The 22316-nt window shown below is 39.4% G+C and overlaps 1 protein-coding gene across 9 annotated transcripts in view; it reads left to right on the top strand.

Moving 5' to 3' along the window:
- MAP3K4 (mitogen-activated protein kinase kinase kinase 4) overlaps positions 1-22316 on the top strand; it is a 124286-nt gene that overhangs the window by 56064 nt on the left and 45906 nt on the right. For all 9 annotated transcript variants that reach the window (XR_012622512.1, XR_012622511.1, XM_074818645.1 and 6 more), the window contains exons 2-4: positions 10910-11100; positions 15580-16961; positions 20307-20546. Coding sequence is in view for 7 of the 9 variants with exons in the window: in XM_074818642.1 (XP_074674743.1) it covers positions 10910-11100; positions 15580-16961; positions 20307-20546 (1813 nt within the window). In the remaining 2 variants the exon portion in view is untranslated. The remainder of the gene's footprint in view (positions 1-10909; positions 11101-15579; positions 16962-20306; positions 20547-22316) is intronic.

The raw sequence follows: 22316 nt of genomic DNA, 5'->3' as shown, positions 1-22316 counted from the left end.
GCTTTTTATTTACCAACTGAAGGAAGAGTTGCAAGGGCAACAAGTGCTTTAGAGAATGTTTTATTTTGTCCTCTTCCCTGCCTTTTTTGATACAGCCTTCGTGTCAGAAGAGATGATATTCTGAAGTTCCCCTTTGCCACTATGAGATTGCTGTTAGGTGTTTTTCTGCCAGGCTTTATTGTAAATTAAGTTATCCAGATGCCTTTTTTCTAGAGTAAAGTGATGTCTACAAGATCCTCGTGAGCTGGAAGCTTGGAACACCAAAGCCTTTGTTACTGCTCTCCCCTCCAGCTCAAAGTTGCTTTCAGTGCTTTTTGTTCTACTGGTGGGATGTGGCATGGGTCTCTGTGCTCTTGTTCTCCCTCAGATTTTGGAAGGTGACAGGTAGTGGATACTCCTTCCAATTCCTTACCTAAAGCCATGGGTATTCATTTGCCGAGCAGTGATATTTTCCAAAAGTAACAAAGTTTTTTTTTTTTTCTCAGGAGACAGCTGATCTAGGCCTTAATAGAGGAGACAGTGCTTTTTGCATTCACCCTTCATAATTTGAAGACTTTTCTGTTCTTGTAAGTTTTTTTACACTAGAAGAACTTTAAGGACTGTATCTGTAACTTATCTTTGTGATAGTGATTCCTGTTCAGAAAAGAAAAGACCCAAAACTTGGTGTTTTCCTATAGTTTACCCAAATTAAAAAGCCAGGCAGGACTTTATAGTTTCAAGTCAAATTTAATTATACTGTTAAAAATCTTACCAAGTATATTACCAAGTGTGTAACAGTAAGAGCTATTAATATGTTGGCAGCAATCAGAAGTTATTGGGGACTGAGATTTAACATTGACTGCTCAGAAATGCGAAGATCAGGCATATGAGATTCAAATGTGAATACAAGGTCAAGTATCTCCATTACTGTATGTCAGTATTAGAATCATAGAATACCAGGGTGGAAGGGACCTCAAGGATCATCTGGTCCAACCTTTCTTGGCAAAGGCATGGTCTAGACAAGATGGCCCAGTACCTTCTCCAGCTGAATCTTAAGTGTGTCCAGTGTTGGGGAATCTACCACTTCCTGGGAGATTATTCCAGTGGCTGATTGTTCTCATGGTGAAAAATTTTTCTCTTGTGTCCAGTCGGAATCTCCCCAGGAGTAACTTGTACCCGTTAGCCCTCGTCTTTTCCCTGTGACTCCTTGTAAAAAGGGAGTCTTCATCTTCCTTGTAGCCACCCTTTAAATACTGGAACATGGTGATAACGTCTCCGCTAAGCCTTCTTTTCTCAAGGCTGAACAAACCCAATTCTCTCAGCCTTTCCTTTTATGGCAGGCTTCCCAGTCCTTTGATCATCTTTGTGGCCCTCCTCTGGACCCTCTCCAGCCTGTCCACATCTTTTTTGTATAGCGGAGACCAAAACTGAACACAGCATTCCAGGTGTGGCCTGACAAGCGCTGAGTAGAGTGGGGTAGGTGGCTTCTTTATCTCTGCTGGTGATACTGGGTTGCATCAACAAGGGTATCTTCTTGGCTATCTTTGCCACAGCAGCGCACTGTTCTGCAGCCTGTGCTGCGCTCCTGGATTATGTTTTCCTAGGTGCAAGACCTTACACTTGTCCTTGTTGAACTTCATAAGGTTCTTGTTAGCCCACTCTTCCAGCTTCTCCAGGTCTTGCTGCAGGGTGGCTCTCTGTTCCAAAGTGTCCACCTCCCCACTCAGTTTGGTACCATCAGCAAACTTTGTTGGATACACTTGATCCCATCATCTAGATCACTTATGAAGATATTAAACTGTGTTAGGCCCAGTATTGCTCCCTGGGGATCCCACTCCTGACAGGTTGCCAGTTTGAAAAGGAGCTGTTTCCCACCACGCTCTGGGTGCAGCCTGTCAGCCAGTTCCCCACCCATCGCACAGACCACTTGTCTAGACTGTAATGTATCAGTTTCTCTAGGAGGCTGTGGGGAATCACATCGAAAGCTTTGGAGAAATCCAGGAAGACAATGTCCACCGCTTGCCCCACATCAACTCAGGAGGTTACTTGGTTGTAGAAGGTGATCTGGTTTATCAAGCACAATTTGCCCTTGTGAATCCATGCTGCCTTTTCCCAACCACGTGCTTCATTTGACTTGTGATAGCCCCAAGGAGGATTCATTCACATTAGGCTTTAACGTGAACAAATTTTTTTTTTTTACTGTCTCTGGAGGTAGAGTCACAATAGGAATGTGTGACATGTACACCATTTAAATGTCCACACTAGTCACAGAATTTTTGTATCTTGCTAACCAGGCTATTTCGCACTCCCGCCCCCCACCCCCCAGCACTGTGACAGATTTACGCAGGGTGCATTTAGCAAAAAATACAGTTTTATTTGCACAAACTGTGAGGAAATTCCTGCTGCTCTGTAAAAAAATAATAAACCCACAAGATTTTTTTTCTTGCTTTTTACTGAAGGCTTCCTTGGAATTGTGCTTATAGTCCTTCCTTCAAGGTTTTTTGTTACTATTTCTTTTACTGCCCTTACAGCAGTTTGTAGTAACTGCTTTGGATGCAACAACTGCAAGCATTTACTTTTAGTATTCACAAATGTAGCAGATCCTTAGAAGAGTGTATAAAAATGGGATTTATAGTCCTTTCTGCTTTCAGATCGGGAACTTTTCAGAACTAAGTCCATTTATTTAACCTTATAGCTTCCCTCAGAACAGGGAATTTTGAAAAGGTGATTAAAAAATAGGAGTGTGTGATGCTTTCATAATATTGGAACATACAGTAGGAGTTTACCAGATAGCAGTTCTGTACTTGAGCAGAACTTCATTTCATTTTGTCTTGTTTTCCTGACTAGGTTGTCTAATCCTCAGTCTTAATTTCCCAAAGTGCTACAGGTTGATTAATGAAGGTCCTTCCTAGTGCTGTTGGTCCAGGAGTACTGTCATGTTCTGTGCTATGCAGATAAAACAAAACCCAGTACTGCTCCATAGAAGTTAGAGCTGCTGATTCCAGAGTTGTGTTGTGTGTGGCGTTTAGCAGCTCTTAACTGGATACTGTTTTGTTTTGCAGTTTTAACAGATGCAGAGATGGTTACCTAAAAATCCTATTTGCTTTTAGCATTGCCAGCAGCTGTGGGATGATGACAGTTTGCAATTATGTTCTTGTCAGAATATTGTTTATCTTTGAAATAGAGTGGTTGCAACTACATTTAGGGAGAGGTCCCTTGCTTTAAAAAGACTTGATTGGCAACGTGTAGTGCCTGTGTTTTCTGCTACCTTAGCTGATTGACAGTGTACATTATGAAGAACAGGCTAACGAAGCTTTGTCTTCCTACATACTTTAATTATCAAGCCGAATCCCTGTTAAGGAACATAGAGTTGAAAAATAGATGCTTTGCCTTTAAAACAAAGGCACTGAGTGTCAAGAACAAGTACTTGGTAATTCGCTGGTGGACCTTGTACAGACCTTGCAGCTCCCTGTATGGGAATGGCAGGGTGCCATCGGAAGAGTTGAGAAAGAACCTCACTGATGTGAATGGTGTGATGTCTTTGAAGCTGCAGGAAGCTGTTTACGCCAGCAGCCTGTGGAGGGTGCAGCTTGGTAAGTGTAGTGGTGAGTGATTATCCTGGCTACTGCGTTGTAATTGCATAACTCAAAAGTATTGCTCTGTGCTTGTAGTCCAATCAGTTGACCTCTACTGCTCCGATTCCCAGCAAGCTTTTAAGCTGCGTGTGGGATGATAGGCAGTGGCCGAACCTGAGTTAATTATGTAAGAGCTTGATACATTCGAACTCCTGCTTATGAGGATCAAGGTTAGCTGATACAAAGGGAAGATTAAAAAAAATGTTTTCTCCACATAGCTGTCAGTTTTTAGCACGACCTCTTGTTATTGGTTGTTACAAACTTTGAAAGTTTGAATAATGCTTCAGTAAAGTGCAAAAAGTTTATACTGGTTAAAAATCATACTCTTCAGTGTGCTTTTAGCCTACTTAATTTTAACATGTCCCTATGTGATCTTCAGTGGTCTTTTTGTGTGTTCATTTATTTTTAATGATAAATGACTATATTTTTCTAAAGGCTCATGGCATTTATCAACAGCAACAGTTGCCAGACTTTTTGCTCCCTGTCCTGCTGCTTCAAATTTTATACCTCAGTTTTCCCTCTCTCCTATTTTTTTTTGCAGGCCTTTGAAAATCTAGAAGATGTATCTTGGTTTTCATGACTGAGCTGGAATTGTAGATACATTGCTGACATTTTGACTCCGTTAAAAAAAAAAATTGAAGAAGTTCTGTATTCTATCTCTTCAGATTCTGGTTGAAGTGCACCCTGGTGTATCATACAGTAGTTGCTTGTTGGAAACAGTCTTGGTTATTTAGTTTTTTGTTGCATTTCAGAGCTGTCAAGGTGTTTTGTTGTTTTTTTTTTTTTACCATACTGCTCTTGCAGCTTTCCCAGTATTCCTGATTTATGCATCCTGGCTACATCCTTTTCTATATTCCTAGATGAGAAGCATTCTGTTCATTAAAATTAAAGCTGGGACCAACCTGTAAATAGACTGATGTGAAAACTATGCACTTCCAGTTTTCTTTGTAAGTGTTGTGTTTAAACTGTCCTTGACAAATAGTAACTTCAGTTGTCACACTTGTAGCTTTCACTTTTTGGGTGTATGCCTAATTAAGATTAGGATCGTTTTCACTGGCTGTGGGGGAGAAAACCTTCAGTTCTTGGTAGCAAACAATAAATTAGCTTTGATTAATGTTTCCCAACTCTACTTGCAACAGTATTTAGGAACCAACAATTCTGTGTAATAACCAATACTATAATCTGATTTAGGTTTGCTAGCAGTGCATTTTATAGGTTTGTAGATTTAATTAGTCTATGGTTAGTTCATAGAAGTAAATAGCACAAAAATGTTACAAATGCTGTGTCAGTAATCTGTTAAAATTATAACTGCTTTTAACACCAGAAGGTTCTTGCTGATGATCATATATGTCTGGTGTCGTCTGGATGAGAAAAATTGATACTGGCATGACTAAGCTGATGTAGTTGCTTTAGTTCAGACTCTAAATATCTAGTGCATTGTTGTACAATAAGGCTTTCACTGGTGAAACTGGGTCTTTGTGTTCAGTGTCCTTGATTTGAGCTTTGAGTTGAGATTACGGTCTTTGCACACAAACCCTAAACTGAGCATGCTGAATTTCTAAACTTGAGTTGCAACCTGTGCCTGCCTTCCTCTAAGCAGATCAGCCAGCTCCAGTTATCATCATGTCAGCTGCTAACAAAACTGGTTCTGTAGAGCATGATTGCTGTTTTGTGATGTGACTTCTAGTGCTGCTATGGTTTTTAACAAATCATCAGCTTACTAATTACCCAGAAAAAGAATAATATCTGAATGTTAAGTAAGCCGTACTGGATCCCACAGTATAGGTATGTATGTTATTCAGGTGGGAGACTGGAGGGTGTTTTGAATGTGTTCAGACTTTGTGCCCAGTCTCATCAGGCACAGCAAGAAACAAATAAGGTAGTGACTGTTGAGGGAAGAACCAGCTTATGGTCTTTAAAGATCAGTTCAGTCAGCCTGGTGAAGAGGTTTGATCGTTACACTCTTAGAAGAGGTTACTCACTTAAAAACAAGAGGAAAACATGGACTTCAGGAAAGCAGACGTTGGCCTCTTCAGGGATCTTCTTGGCCCAGCAACATGGGATAAAGCCCTGGAGGCAAGAGGGGCCCAAGAAAGCTGGTTGATGTTCAGAGATCATCTCCAAGCTCAGGAGCGGTGCATCCCGACAAAGAGGAAATCAGGTAAGGCCACCAAGAGGCCTGCATGGATGAACAAGGAGCTCCTGGACAACCTGCTTCAAACATAAAAAGGAAGCCTACAGAGGGTGGAAGCAAGGACAGGTAGCCTGGGAGGAATACAGAGAAACTGTCTGTGTAGCCAGGGATCAGGTTAGGAAGGCCAAAGCCCTGATGGAATTAAGTCTGTCCAGGGATGTCAAGGGCAACAAAAAAAGCTTTTACCGGTACCTTAGTGATAAAAGGAAGACTAGGAAAAATGTGGGCCCTCTCTGGAAGGAAAAGGGAGACTCGGTCATCCAAGATATGGAGAAGGCTGAGGTATTCAACAACTTTTTTGCCTCAGTCTTCACTGTCAAGGGCTCCAGGCACACTGCCCAAGCCATGGAAGTTAAGGGCGGGGACTGGGAGAAAGAAGAACTGCCCACTGTAGAAGAAGATTGGGTTTGAGATCATCTAGGGAACCTGAAGGTGCATGGGATGAGATGCATCCACAGGTCCCGAGGGAACTGGAAGTTGAAGTGGCCAAGCCACTATTCATCCTATTTGAGAAGTCATGTCCAGTGAAATTCCTGCTGTCTGGAAAAGGTGAAACATAACCCCAATTTTTAAAAAGGGAAAAAAGGAAGACCCTGGGGAACTATAGGCCAGTCAGTCTCACCTCTGTTCCCAAGAAGATTATGGAGCAGATCCTCCTGGAAAGTGTGCTAGGACACATGGAAAACAAGGAGGTGACTAGTGACAGCCAACATAACTTCACCAAGGGCAAATCGTGCCTGATGAATTTGGTGGCCTTCTACAACAGGGTTACAGCACTGGTGGATAAGGGAAGAGCAACTGTCGTCATCTACCTGGACTTCTGCAAAGCTTTTGACACTGTCCCACACAACATCCTTGTCTCTAAATTGGAGAGACATGGATTTGATGAATGGACCATGTGGTGGGTAAGGAATTGGCTGGATGGTTGCACTCAAAGAGTTGCACTCAAAAGCTTGATGTCCAGGTGGAGAGCAGTCATGAGTGGCGTTCCTCAGGAGTTGGTGTTGGGGCTGGTGCTGTTTAGCATCTTTGTAGGTGACATGGACAGTGGGACTGAGTGCACCCTCAGCAGGTTTGCCAGTGACACCAAGCTGTGAGGTGCAGTCGACATGCTGGAGGGAAGGGATGCCATCCAGAGGGACCTTGACAGGCTTGAGAGGTGGGCCCGTGAGAACCTCATGAAGATCAATGAGTCCAAGTACAAGGTCCTGCACATGGGTCAGGGCAATCCCCAGCACAAATACAGGCTGGGTGATGAGTGGATTGAAAGCAGCCCAGCAGAGAAGGACTTGGGGGCAGTAGTGGATGGAAAATGTGACTATGAGTCAGCAAAGTGTGCTTGCAGCCCAGAAAGCCAACCGTATCCTGGGCTGCATCAAGAGAAGTGTGGCCAGCAGGTCGAGGGAGGGGATTCTTCCCCTCTACTCTGCTTCCATGAGACCCCACCTGGAGTCCTGTGTCCAGCTCTGGGGCCCCCAACATAAGAAGCACATGGACCTGCTTGAGCGGGTCCAGAGGAGGGCCATGAAGACGATCGGGGAGCTGGAGCACCTCCCCTATGAGGACAGGCTGAGAGAGTTGGGGTTGTTCAGCCTGGAGAAGAGAAGGCTCTGGGGAGACCTTATAGCATCCTTCCAGTACTTAAAGTGGGCTACAGGAAAGCTGGAGAGGGACTCTTTATCAGGGAGTGTAGTGATAGGATGAGGAGTAATGGTTTTAAACTGAAAGAGGGCAGATTTACATTAGATCTAAGGAAGAAATTCTTTACTGTGAGGGTGGTGAGACACTGGAACAGGTTGCCCAGAGAAGTGGTGGCTGCCCCCTCCCTGGCAGTGTTCAAGGCCAGGCTGGACGGGGCTTTGAGCAACCTGGTCTAGTGGAAGGTGTCCCTGCCCATGGCAGGGGGGTTGGAACTAGGTGATCTTTAAGGTCCCTTCCAACCCAAACCGTTCTACAATTCTATGAAAATAGTGTTTTCACTGGTCTTTTATGATGTAGCTTGTCATAGTTTAAAACTGACTTGGAAGTGAGACCTACTGCGAGTGCTTCAGGATCCGCTCTACTAGGCCCGACAAGAGTATCAGCACCCCACCCTCATCCTTGCTAGACCAGTGAGATCACTGAAAAAATAAATAGTTCCATAAGCACTGGAACTAATGACTTCGTTTCATGTGGTTTAGTCTCTTGTGGTTGATTTGTCTTTGGCAAAATCAGAAAGGTATGCTCTGCCTTAAGTTTTTTCTTTGGTAGGGCTGTTTGCAAGAGATCTCAGGAATAAAATCCCAGTTCTGCATTTACAAGATCCTCTTCTATTATTTATCCACCTGTTTTCACAAGATTTGTAGGAACAAATTAAGACTTCTATGTTATATTTGGCTAATAGTGGTTAATTAAATCAGATTTTTAGAAGACACACAAACAGCGTGATTTCCCAAGTCAAGGAAACTAGACTAAATGTATTGGTGATTTTGTGTGGTTGTTCTCATGGCCAAATTCACTGTAGGGCGGGCTCTTCTTTGACTACAGGTGGTGCTATGGTACCACCTGAGTCGTTTTTCTTAGGTAACCTCTAATGTTTATGTACAGTAGTTGGTGAACTTGCCTGCCACCTTCTCAAAGCTGTAATGTGAGAATAGTAATTTCAGGCACGAAATGTTTCCATGGCTTTGCAGAGAACATAACTGTTCTGCGTGTTAAGGAATTTATTTCTTTTTATAGCTAAAGGCAAAGAAAAAGTACAGTATCTGATTTTTTTGTTAGCCTTGCTGCTGTTTTACTGGCTGGCAATATTCTGGCATATTTCTTCTTGCAGATGCTGAGACTCACTCTACCAGAGCATGAGTAACATTCCTCGTCTGCCTCAAAAATAGTAGCAAGTAAAATGTCATCTGTGATTTTCAAGTGAAATTGAAATTAAAGTTACCACCATGTCTTTTACCAGAGTTGAGATTGTGTTATTTGCACGCGTGCTTCAGACATAAAATATTTGAGGGGATGGAGGCAAATTGCGTTTTTTCTCTCCTCCAAGCTAGAGTGGTAGATGTTCTTCTCCTAGATGTATGTTAAAGCAAGAGAGTTGCATGTATGGCACCAGTGGGGAGTGGTGGGGATGAGAGGACTGTGCTGGGGTAATGGTTCCCATAGTCTGGGATAAGACAGAGGTCTTGGTGTCACTTAAAGCTTCAGCCTGTTCATTCATGTTCCTTCCCTTTTTCTCCCTTCTCTGTATTTACCCTGGGTAGATAAGCATCAGATGGGTATAGAGGGATAGTGAGAGAAGTTAAAAGCCTGTCCTGCTGCCATCCACTTTCCCCTGAAGCCTGAACTGACCAGAGGATTTCATTATTTTGTGGGACTTTTTAAGTATTGTGAAGAGTTCAAATGATACGTTATTGGTAGGGCAATGATACAGTTCAAAAATTGTCTTAAAATAGTTTATTTCGATGTGTGAATTTAAAATTTTCTAGTATGTCAGTGAGCAGCACAAAATGTACTGAAGTTTGGTTGTTCACAGTCTGAGAGTGATTTCGTTGCTGTGTGTCACTTGATCATGCAGAGGAGATCCAGCTACTAGTGGTTGTGCCCAACTGCCACTCTACTGAAGTAATCTTATTTGGTGGGACAGAGCAAGTGTCCCATAGAAAGGAAAGGGTATCTGACATGATTACTTATTTATTGTATTTGTCATATTTTATTTTTAAAGCAAGCCCTAATATAACAGTGCATGCATGCCCTCCACAATGGTTGTTTTACATCTGACCTCTTATGAGATGAAACTGAAAGTTGTCTTTGCCCAGAGATTACATATGAAAACCAATGGCTTTTTTTTTTTTTTTTTTTTTGCCATGTGAGTTTACAAATAGATCAGCTCCTGGTGTTGGCTTAGTGGGCAATTGTATGAGTGCCAGAACTGACTCGAAAGAAAGGCTATAGGAGTTTTTGGCTGGGGAGAAAGGGAGACCAAAATCACAGCAGTCTGAACTTTGTCTTGTTCTGCAATGGAATTGTGCTGTTGCTAGGGTTAACTGTGTGGTACCATGCAGTTGTTGTTTTGGTTTGTTTTTTTTCCAAAAGGCCTATACCTCACTGAGGGAAACAAATGTTACTCCATAGTTTTATCTTTGAACAGTTTAAATCAAAATAGTTTAGAGCTTTGGAAAATGACAAAGACAAGTCAACATTTTCAAAATAATGAAATGTTTTCTAATGCTGTATGTAATGCCACACTACAATGTTTGTGGATACTGCTAGATGTAATAGCAGTGAAAGGTTGTACTTGGGGTTGGAAGGCTATTGTTCTGGGCTCTGTACTGACACAGTTACTAATCCTGCGAAGATACATGCTTTCTGATGAATTCAGTGACATCCAGTGCTTAAGCTGACCATCTGGATTTGGGGTTTGAAGAACATATATACATTATCTTAATTTTGTGTTTGCATGAGCTCTGACTTCTTTTTAAATATTACCAGTATTTTTTCCAAAGCGCCAAAGTAATTGACTCTAATTAAAAAGTTACTGTGGAGACCCTATTTTCTTTTTGGTACTAAAAAAAAAGTTCTGAAGTTAAACTTAATATTAAAATCAGTGGGAAATACATAAAATACATTGAGGTCTCCTATGCTAGATAAAAGTTTTGTGAAGGGTGGGGAGCCTTGTCAATGAACTTAGAAGTTACCTTCATGGTATGCACAAGGTAGGAGGTGGAGGATGAAAGGGAAAACCTCTGGTATTGTCTCTGCTGCTGATTAGATCAACTGTCTTGCATTATGTTTGTATTTTTGAATCTGTGTTTTTTTTCATGTACCTCTTAGTTTAGGCTTGCCACAAGTTTTCTCAGAAACAATATATTACATATACACTTATGTTTACACTGTGTTCTCCTAGTGACACTGGCTATACATCCTCTTTCTTGTATGTTGCTTATACTTTGCTTGATGGAAAAATTGCCGTTATGGGTGTGAAAAAACTTGGGATAAATATACACATCTGTGGCAGGAGAATACAGAAGCTTGATTGGTTGGTATTTATCAATGGATTAGCTTTCTAAACAGAGTAAAAATTATTTATCTTTAACATCATGGTTTAACTTGTTCTCTACAGGAAAGAGTGCACATCAGAAGATGCTACTTGCAAGATCTCTGAATCTGATCCTGAGGAATTATCAGATGAAGCAAGTGCTGACACCTTTTATGGAACTTCTCCTCCTAGTACACCCCGCCAGATGAAGCGTATGTCAACAAAGCATCAGAAAAATAACGTTGGGAGACCTGCTAGCCGCTCCACTTTGAAAGGTGGGTGTGGTGTTTTGTTTTTTTTCCTAAAATGACCATAAAATCATAGTAGTAGCCCATCATTACCTGATGGAGGAGATGTAAAGAAGATGGAGCCAGATACTGAGATGCAGTGAAAGAACAGGAGGCAGCTGTCATAAGTTGTAACAAGGGAAAACTCTTTTGTGTATTAGAAGAACAATTTTACCATGAGAGTGGTAAGTGAACAGTTTGCTACAGAGGCTGTTGGGCTCTTGAATCTCCATCTTCGGAGATTTCGAAAACAGAACTGGATAACATCATGAGCAGGCCAAACTAGTTTTGAAATAAACCCTGCTTTGAGCAGGAGGTTGGAAAAAATTACCTTCATTTTCCAATCATTTTTTTTCTGCGATTCTATGGTCTCTAGTAATGTAGTAGTTGCTTCTCTGCCCCAATTTCATGTTCTGAAGCACTTCACAATCTGTTTTATAGAAAAATAGAGTTTTCAGTGATTATTCTTTACTCTTCAGTGTCACTGAAGCAATTAAATTGTAGTTACCACTACTTACTTCTGTTGATGCTTTAGTCATAAAGTCATGACTGGGAAAAAACAAGATACTTGACATACGTTTTTTCCTAATGTTGCTAAGTAATGATATCTAATACTGAATAAAACATTTTTAGGTTAAAATATGAATTTTCAGCTCTTCTTTCTTTAATTTTGAGCAGATATAGAATATGGTAATTTCTTGTTGAAAAGATAATTTAAAAAAAACATGCAGTAGCTATATCTTTCCAAGCTGCTCTTCCAAGAAAAAAAGAAAATATGTGCAATTTCAGTGTTTTTGCTGAGCTTGTGATGGGTGCAAAAAAGCCCTTTTTTTAAGATTGTATGTTCAGTATTTTCATACAGAATATACCTAGGTTTGGAGGTTTTTATGTTTTGTTTGGGTTTTTTTTGTTGTTTTGCTTTGCTTGCTTGCTTGCTTAAAAAAAAAAAAACCCAAACAACTGTCGGACAAGGTCATTTGCCAGAATTGTATGGCAGCTTGACTATTGCCAGTTAATATTTTGGAAGCAATTTTTTAAATTGTTTAGCAAGAAACAGGAGAGGTTATCACAGAGTGCATTTACTTGAAGGGATTACATTTTCAAGGTGAAGTGTAGGGGAGAAGGAAGTGAATGGTTTAGCATGAATAAGGGAATACAATCTATTCTTCAGTTGCCTAGAGTTGTGGAGTGCAAGTTCATAATAAAAGAAGGGCCCATGCAAACATCTTCCAAAGCTTTTGGTTCCCTTCTATTTCATACAGCCTCTGAATAATGTCACTGCGAAGAGAGCATTCGCCAAAAGACCTCTTCCATGAGCTAAATTGGAGAGAAATCTCCTTATACTTGCCAGTTAGCTGTGTAGGCATGGGAATTATTAAGCTGCTTTTACTGGCTTTTAATTGTGCCTTTTGGCTAAGTTAAACTCTTTTAATGCAGCATTAACCTTATTAAGTTCTGTATATGGTAGTTATGTATTAACTTTCCTTGCTTTCTGTGATTTTTCTTGTTTGTTTCTGTGCTTTAAAAAAAATTAGTTTCTAAACAGAGAAATTGTGATACTAAACAACTATAATGCATGATACTTCATGGTGACCATTTGGTGCTGAGCACAAACTGAGGATCCATACCTTTATGAGAAATGGGGAGCTGTTGTTTATCCTTGCTAATACATTCTGAGTTTTGGAGCGAGGTCTCTCTCTACTTGCGAGGGGAATGGTTTTTGCTTCTGGAATAGAAATATCCTGTTCTTGATTGTTGTAAGTGTATCTTTAAAATATGGTGTGGGGTTTTTTTTAATGAATTGGATAGTGGTGTATTGTGTAAAATATCTTTTTCTGGAAAGTCCATAGTTCATTTTGTTTAACTTTGCCTATATGTATGATCTTGGAATATTTGTTCTATATTGGGGGGGGAGGGGACGGGGGACGGACACGGGGACGACAAAACAAAAAAAACCCTACCCCAAAGCCAACAACTTCGAAGTGGACTCATTGATTAACTCTGAATGTGTATGCATATGCAGTTACTGAGATTGAATTGGTTTTACTTCAGTAAGAGAATTCATTCAGGGGTTAGTTTGATGTAACTAATCAGTTTAAAAAGTAAACTTGAAATAACTTTTCAGACATTTACATATAACACAGATGAAATGTATCTTCCCTTTATTTAGACAACTGAAACAATTTTGGGCTTTAGGGGCTTGTTTCCTTGCATCTCCAATGTTTGTTTAGTTTCTGTCATGCCAAGTTTCTTATAACTTGCATTTAGTATGAAAAACTAAATTGATTCAATAATCTGTTTAAACTTGTTTCTGAACTGTCTCTCCTGTAGTCCAAGACCCATGGGATTCATGTTTTCTAAGCTAAATGCATTTCAGAGTTGCTCCTAAGACATATGTGTGTCTCCTGACTGTTTTTTTTTTTGACTCGGAGGGTATGGAATGTCAGTCCAGCGATGCTTGCTTACTGAAGTGGTAGCTTCTTGGACTATGCAAAAAAGTGCCCCGTCTGCTTTGTAGTATCAAAGTTCTGCAACTTCATACTTGAAGGAGAACCTCTGTACACCCCACTTTCTTACCCCCATCAAGTTCCTCAAGTTCCTTTTGTCTTTTTTTTTTAATGAGCTGTTTGATATCTCAGACTCTACCATGTGCCCCCTCTCAGCAACCAATCATTGCTTAGTCATGAAACCTACCTGCCCTGTGTAGCACTAAAGGTAATTGTTAAATCAAAATTTGCTAGTACAGCTGAACTTGTTTTACAAATTATTTTAAGATTATTACAAAGCTGCAATAAAATTCGTAATAGGAGCTCATACACTTATAACATTGATACTCATTCTGGGATGTGGTTTGCAAATTTTTGAGAATTCTAGGTGCAATTGAAGTCAGGGAGCATTGAACACAAAGTGCTCAGTGTTTTGAAATGTTGAGCAATAGCTCTTCCCATCTTTATCATGATTTTCTATATATAGAAAGGGAATAATATTATTCTTCCATCGAGCAGGCCTGTTTTGCAAATAAGCTTATTAGTATTTCTGGTACTAATGGATGTTATAGTGAGGAGCACAGTAGCAAAGACTCTTAAGGAAATTACTACCTCTAGAGTGGGGAATGAGCCATGTGCAGCAGATAATCCTTAGAGTCATGGTGAACAGTGAAAAGAAGACAAAGTATTCAGCCACCATTCAGAAAGTCTTTTCTGTTCTTGAATAAGGAGGGGCCTTGTGATTTTGTAGCTTGTTGTGTTCCAACTGCTGATCCTGGACCGCAGCTGGTGCTTCTCTCCCACCTGCCACCAATTCCATGAGAGAACCACTGTTTTAATACCAAGCAGTTCCTCCTGTCCTGATCTGCAAAGCCTAGACTGAAGCGCTTTTGTTAGTGCTACAGAAGAGTGATAAGGTCTGCTGCTCCTGAGGAAAGAACAGAAAGAGAAGAAGAGGTTGCACAATTAGGCAGGAGAGGGCTGCTGTTATGTGGTGAGGGGGAAGGCAAGTGTGTTTGTGTTAGGTGAGTGGGGAAGTAGGCTCCTGGTGTTAAGACAGTATATTAAGACTATGAAGAGGTTCCCATAACTAAGATCAAGCTCACGAAGAGGCAGGATTGGATCATTCATGCTATATTTCAGAATCCATACGTGCTCCATTTTTTATGAAATTGCACATGTAATGGAGACTCTTTAATTCTGTTTGACTTGGAAACCTTAATAATGCTGTGTTGCATTTTGAGTTTTTGTTTGGGAGACTGTGTGCCAAATGTATGGAAAATGAAAACTTGGAAACCATTCTTTCCCTTTTGATCATACTCAGTTCTCAAATCTCAGTAGATGGCATACTCAGGATAATGAGAATTCTCTGAGGTACTTTCCACAAAACAGGTAAAGCAAGAGGAGACAAAAAATTTCCTTTGGTGCTACTATTGACTTAGCTATATTAATGGTAACTTCCAAGACTACATTTTACATCTACCCATGCCTGTTTTCTTTTCACAGAATCACAGAATCGTCTAGGTTGGAAAAGACCTTGAAGCTCATCCAGTCCAACCATTAACCTAACATTGACAGTTCCCAACTACACCATATCCCTAAGCGCTATGTCGACTCTACTCTTAAACACCTCCAGGGGTGGGGACTCCACCACTTCCCTGGGCAGCCCATTCCAACACCTAACAACCCGTTCTGTCAAGAAATGCTTCCTAATATCCAGTCTAAACCTTCCCTGGTGCAATTTGAGGCCATTACCTCTTGTCCTATTGCTTATTACTTGGTTAAAGAGACTCATCCCCAGCTCTGGGGTCTCCCCTCAGCTTCCTCTTCTCCAGACTAAACAACCCCAGTTCCCTCAGCCATTCCTTGTACGACATGTGCTTTTATTGGTATTAAACAATGTTGTGATGGGGAGCTGGATTGAATGATGCTTTTTCTTGTTGCTGCAGTCACATTCTTTCTTTTTTTTCTTTTCTTACAGAAAAAATGAGTGTGCCAACTCAGTCTGTGCATAAAGACAATGGGAAAACCATTGAGAATGTGGAGGAGCACAGCTATAAGCAAGGAAAAAAGATCCGAGACACTCTAAGGACAACAGAACGAGATCACAAGAAAAATGTGCAGTGCTCATTTATGTTAGACTCAGTTGGTGGGTCTCTGCCAAAAAAAACAATTCCAGATGTTGATCTCAATAAGCCTTACCTCAGCCTTGGCTGTAGCAATGCTAAGCTTCCAGTCTCTGTGCCCATGCCAATACCCAGAACTGCACGCCAGACTTCTAGGACTGATTGCCCCGCAGACCGCTTGAAATTCTTTGAAACCCTGCGGCTTTTGTTAAAACTTACCTCAGTCTCAAAGAAAAAGGACAGGGAGCAAAGAGGACAGGAAAACACCTCTTCTGTCTGGCTGAACCGATCCAATGAACTTATCTGGCTGGAGTTGCAAGCTTGGCATGCTGGCCGGAGCATTAATGACCAAGACCTCTATCTCTATGCAGCCCGTCAAGCTATCCCTGATATCATCAATGAAATCCTCACTTTCAAAGTGAACTATGGAAGCTTCTCCTGCGTAAAAAATGGAGCCAGTCTCAATGGTACTTCCGGAGAAGGAGTTTGCAAAGCAACACATGGAAATAGTGCTTTGGGTTACTCAAGTTACCATGAACACCTCCATCGCCAGCGGGTCTCATTTGAGCAAGTAAAGCGGATAATGGAGCTGCTAGAGTATATAGAAGCACTTTATCCATCTCTGCAGGCTCTTCAAAAGGACTATGAAAAGTATGCTGCAAAGGACTTCCAAGACAGAGTGCAGGCACTCTGTCTATGGTTAAATATTACAAAAGACTTAAATCAAAAACTAAGGATTATGGGAACTGTATTGGGCATCAAAAATCTTTCTGACATTGGCTGGCCAGTGTTTGAAATTCCTTCTCCCCGACCATCTAAGGACAACGATCCAGAGGATGAAGAAGTTGATAGGGAAACAGAAGTAAAGGAATCCTCAGGAACATGCACAGAGGAGAGCGATGGTGAAGAACAAATCTCTGAGGAGAATGTTGAGGAACTTAGACAAGCCATCAAGAACAATTTTACTAATAAGCCAAATTTTGACTTTCAGGACCATTTTTCAAGGAGGCTTGATAGGCTTGAATCTGAGGATGACTCTGCCTCTTGGGTTATTCCAGAATGCAGTGCTGAGGCAAGCTGCAGCCAACACTGTTTGACCTCTATTTACAGGCCATTTGTAGATAAAGCACTGAAGCAAATGGGGTTGAGGAAGCTAATTTTAAGACTGCACAAGCTAATGCATGGTTCCTTGCAAAGGGCCCGTATGGCGTTGGTAAGGAGTGATCACCAGCTGGAGGTAGGTTGCTGCTAGTGTAAATGGATAACAGGAGTGCCTCCTCTGCTATATTGTTTCTAAGTGAAACTGGAGGAATTGGGATCTTAGGAAAATCTTGATTGCTTTTTGAAAGATAGTGTATGTTTTGAAAGATAGTGTATGCCCAGTTCTGCTTCCACTGAAATGAATCTGTCATTTGACGTGAATTAGAATTTGTGTGAAGCACAAACTAGTTTTATGTTCTTGTATGTAATTGAAATGACATTTTAATGATAAAATCTTTGCTCATTGCATTTTCTCATGTCTAAAACCTTAAGTCTGGAAAATTACAATGGAATATTAGGCACAAAAGTTGAATCATGAGAAAAACTAGCTATGAAAGTGGTCATCTTCCTTTTCTTGTCTTCAAAACTGGGTATTTCTCTGCAAGACATCCTTTATGAAAACGTCACTACTGCTTGGGGTTCTTCCTCATTTAAATTAATAAAGTACTGTGGTGGCATGTTATGCTTGAGGCCAGATCGGATAAATGAATGGACTCTCTTGACCTTGAAATCTATGAAAGCAAGTTATGTTAGCATGTTGCATTCTTCAGCTGGCTCTTAATTAACTTTTTTTTTTCTTTGGGTCATTTTATATTATTTAAGAATGATTGTGAGTTAATAAAAAAATTTTGAAATAAGCTGTGAACTAAGGACAGTAGCTGAAGTTCCATATGGTAAGTTGTGGTCGCTAATTCTTTCAAGGAAGAATATTGTTTCTTAATATAAACTGTTACCCAACTTGTAGGGATTTTTATATTAGGAAGAACTAGTAGGAAGGATTACTTGCCCTCCTCGATAAAGTGATACTGTGGGGGGGGCCTAACAATGGATTGTGGAGGAAGGAATTTCTTAGCCAACATGCCCATTCTAATATGGATACCACATGTGGTCTTTGACACATTACTAATCTCTTAGTGTTGACTGTAACATTTGCAAAAGGAATAAGACTTGTTTATCTCCCTTGGAGGTTATTTTTTTAGGACTAATAACTTTATAGAGTTATTTAATTTTGAAAAAATTGTTATTTGTACTGTTGTTAATGTACTTATTTATTCTCTAATTGGTTTCAACTCGTGTTGTGGGAAGCTTTGCAATAAGAAAATCTTTGTATATTTCTAAAATCATGTGCCTAAACAAAACTTGCAGGTACCTGTTGCAGTAACCAAAAGTACCCCCAAACCATACATGCTTAGAACATTCAGCTTAATATATAGGTAGGAATACCTTTAAAAACCCAAAGGAAATAAAACATAATTTGGGTGTATTGAAAACTACTTTGATTGTATTTTTGAAAATGCTGAATACCTCAAAAGTTTTGACTTCATAAGGGTTCTCATAACAAGTTAATGAAACACTAGTAGCTAGGCTCTTTGCTGAAGCTTCACAGAATTAAACTTTCTGGTAATTTAGCATTGGATGACTTCTGTAAGATGTAAGGTTAATCTTTTCTCCTTCCTCTACCCTTGCAACTTCTTTGAATGTTCATTTTCAGTAGTTATTACATTTTCTTTGGAATATGGTCCTCCTTCAGCAAATGATTTCATCACTAAGGGTGAATGTTACAAAACTGTAAACTCCTTTCCTGCCCCCAAATTAAAAGAATGCTGTCAAAAAAACCCCCAAACTGTTTCAGAAGTGTGGTGCCTCCTGCAGCAAAGGATGACATTAGACTAAAACAGAAGAGATGGTTTTGAATTGCTTGGTCTTTGCACCTGACAGTACTTTGAATGTAGTGTCTTGGGGTTTTTTTAGTGCAGATCAATTTGATATTTGTATGCAGCCAGAGCTGTTAGTGTTTTGTTAATCATTATTACTTCTGTTATTTTTGTATCTTGACTTTGTGTTTATGTGTGTACATACACTTTAAAATTTCTGGACATACTTTTATTTCTATTGTTACTTTAAAACACTATCTTTCATCTAAAATATACTTTCTGGCTTCTTTTTCTGTATCCATTTTAATGCTCATTTCATCTTAAATATATGTATGTGTTTATACAGATAGCTGTAAAGTACAAGTTTCGTTCATTATAGGCTCTGATACTTTAACAAGGCTCTAGGCACTATAGAGTCTGCTTTGCATAGAAGATGTATGATTTGATTTCTTAAAGAAAATGGCTAATGTTTCTTATTTTAGTTTACAAAATCAGAGGTGTTATTTTAGTGGAACAGTATTTAAGCCTGTGTACCCTACTTGTTGGTTTATTTAGCTGGCTGCACTTTTGAGTATGGATTTTATGTATGATCTCAATAAATGGCTTGGAATTTGTTTTCTTGGGGGTTTTTAACAAGTATGTGGTAGTCATTCAGGTGTCATAGTTAACAGCTGTGAAATGAGAATTAGAATAAAACAAGCTTAATCTGAAACAAATCTTATCCTTAGATGATGTACAGTGTGTTGTTATCTTTAAGAGCTGCATAAATATTGTAGTTCAGATTTTCTTCCTAAATTAAACCCTAAAGTGACTCCATGTGCAGCTTTGCTTAGAATGTTATCACAAGGTATATAGTTTAGATACCTAGGATGTCTATTTTGGATACTTTCAATTATTTTTCTCTAAAAACGTCACTTCATTTAAATGCAGTTTTCATTTAAATGGAGAATAAGTTTATTAATTGAAAAAAATGTCTTGATCTCTTTATATTTTACCTTCCTTTTTAAATTTCAGTTTCAATTTCTTAACATCTACCAAAGTTCATAAGTTATTTTTTTGGTAATTTTGTTCAATTCAGCTAGTGACACTTTCTTGAATATTGCATTGCTTTACAATATGGAGTTTTATATAATATATGCACTATGTATCTGAAAAGAAACAAGGTTAGTTAGCTGACACAGCCAAGTGCAAACTTGTTTCTCTAGATGTAGTTATTAGTGTAGACCTTTTGATTTATTTGTTTTTTAAATATATTTTGAAATTCTCAAGCATCTTACAATGACCTGAATATATGTTCCTATATATTATGTTAGGCTTAACTTGTATGCTTGTCATTAACCTCAAACAGCAGTTTCTTCCTGGGTAGTGAGCAGATCTCCAACTTTAATGGATGCCTTAATCACTTTAAAGCAGAAACATAAAGTAAGAGATTGTTTTGTTCACTCCCAATGGTCCATAATTTTTTTCCTCAGCCTGGTGATCCTCAAATAAAAAAAGATAAGTTAGCTTTTTAAAAAAAAAAATAAAAATTGAAACTTCTGTGGTTGATTTGCCAGTTAATAGAATCTTGCCTTTTAAAAATAAACTTTTGTGCATGTTGCTTTAAACAAATGCTAAATCCTAAAGAATTTAAGGATCCTTTTCATGATACCTATTTCTTGTTACAGTTTTCAGAATTTCCAGATCCCATGTTGTGTTCAGATTATGTGCAGTTACTAAATTCCCCACCTTGTGAGCAAAAATGCAGCACTGTATCATGGGAGGAGCTGAAATCCATGGATTTACCATCTTTTGAACCTGCATTCTTGGTCCTCTGCCGAGTCCTGCTCAATGTTATCCATGAATGTCTCAAGCTGAGGTTGGAACAAAGACCTGCTGGGGAACCATCTCTTTTGAGTATTAAACAGGTTTGCGTCAACTGGTTGTTTTTTTTATATTTTCTATTTGAAATTACTTTGTCATTTGGTTATGATAAGGTTGTTGGCTTAAAGAGGATTAGTTTAAGAGATGACAATGTATAATTATGTAATAACTTCTATAAATAGTCTTGTATTTCATATGAAGATCTGGTTTTTGCATAGTAAACAATTGGTCATATATACCTCTCTGATTTAGACTTTCAGGAATCAAAACTGGTGATTAAAGAATTATCAGCAAGCAAAGGTAAACAGTATTTGTTCCATTTGCATTGTAAGCTATATAACCTTGCCCAGCACATCTTCCTCCATTTGTTTTTTTAGGCAGTGTAACCAGTTTTAAGGGTCTGTAGATATTTTTTTTTTTTTCTTTGATTTGATCCTTTTTTCTCTGCAGATGTAAGACCTCTGCCAACATGTGGTAGACACATAGTGGAAGTTGATTAAGGAAAAAACCAAAATGAAAAAAAAAATACCTTCTTTCCCAGCATATTGTTTTAGATAAATATCTGATATTTTCTGTGGGTAGTGGCCCAAGATTGTCAGTCCTGTCACTGGTTAAGAATGCTGTATGAGGATTTCTTTTCTGGTGGTTATCTGATACAATGAAGGCTGTTTAGATCAATGCCATTTTTCAAAGTCTAGTCCAGGACATACTAAAATTGTCTGAAGATACCTCCCAGCTGCCTGGCAAGCATTACCAGATAGGGGTTTTATCAGGTGGTTGTTAAGGGTAAACAGTTAAATAAACTTTTGGGCTGATTATGATTTCACATTCCAGTTATCTGCTGCACCAAAATCAATTGCTAAGTTACTTTATGGTCCCAAATAAATTTCAGTCCTCTCTCTTCCTGTGCCCGCCCATTCCCTTACTCCCCCCCTTTTTCTTTACATTGTATACTAGGATTTTGGATGCCCTTATATCCTGACGTACAGTACCTACAGTTTCAATTTTGTTATCATTATAACTATTGTTATAGGATAGCATACTGTATTGTAAAGCACAGTATATCCTTTTTTCTCAGAGACTGGAGCTATTTGTTTGCCCTTATATTTTGTATTCTCCTTGTGGACTTTGAGTTGAGTAATAATGATACTTCCTTCCTAGAAAACAATGTGTTTATACAGACTGTTTTGATGGTGTATACTGTCTTGCTAATTACATCGAAAAAATAAATTCCACTCAGCAAGTGCTTGCTGTCCCACAAGTATTTCTGAACAGGCAAAGGAGCTGTGGAGGATATTTGACAAATAGATGTATTTTGTTTCCTGAAGAATTATAATTCCTAAAATCTTGGGCAGGCTCAAAACAGAGTCTTAGGGGTCTGTTTTGTTCTGCAAGTTCACAGACTATTACAAAATTACAGCAAAGTCTGGGTTTGAGATACTCATCCAACCTTCTGTGGAGAAAGCTGGGCCCTGTATTAGGTTATCCAGGGCCTTGTTAGGCCAGATCATGAATACTTTTAGTGAGAGAGAGATTCCATTGCTTCTTCAGCCATTCTGTTCCAGCATATATTTTTTTCTTCCATTAAAGCATTTTTCTCTTGTATCCAGACAGAATTTCTCTGAAGCAACTTGTGCCTGTTGCCTCTTGTTGGGTTGCCATACATCCTTGTGAAAGGAGTACTCCCATTTTCTCTGTAACTACCTCTAGGCATTGGAAAACTGTGATCAGGTTCCCCATGCATAGTCTCTTCTCTAGGCTGAACAAACCCAATCCCCTGAATTGTTCTTCGCATGCATGTAGCTCAGTGCTGT

This window comes from Strix aluco, chromosome 3 (assembly GCF_031877795.1).
Source record: "Strix aluco isolate bStrAlu1 chromosome 3, bStrAlu1.hap1, whole genome shotgun sequence".
In the NCBI taxonomy this organism is placed as follows: Eukaryota; Metazoa; Chordata; class Aves; order Strigiformes; family Strigidae; genus Strix; species Strix aluco.
This window is presented reverse-complemented; position numbering and strand designations above follow the sequence as displayed.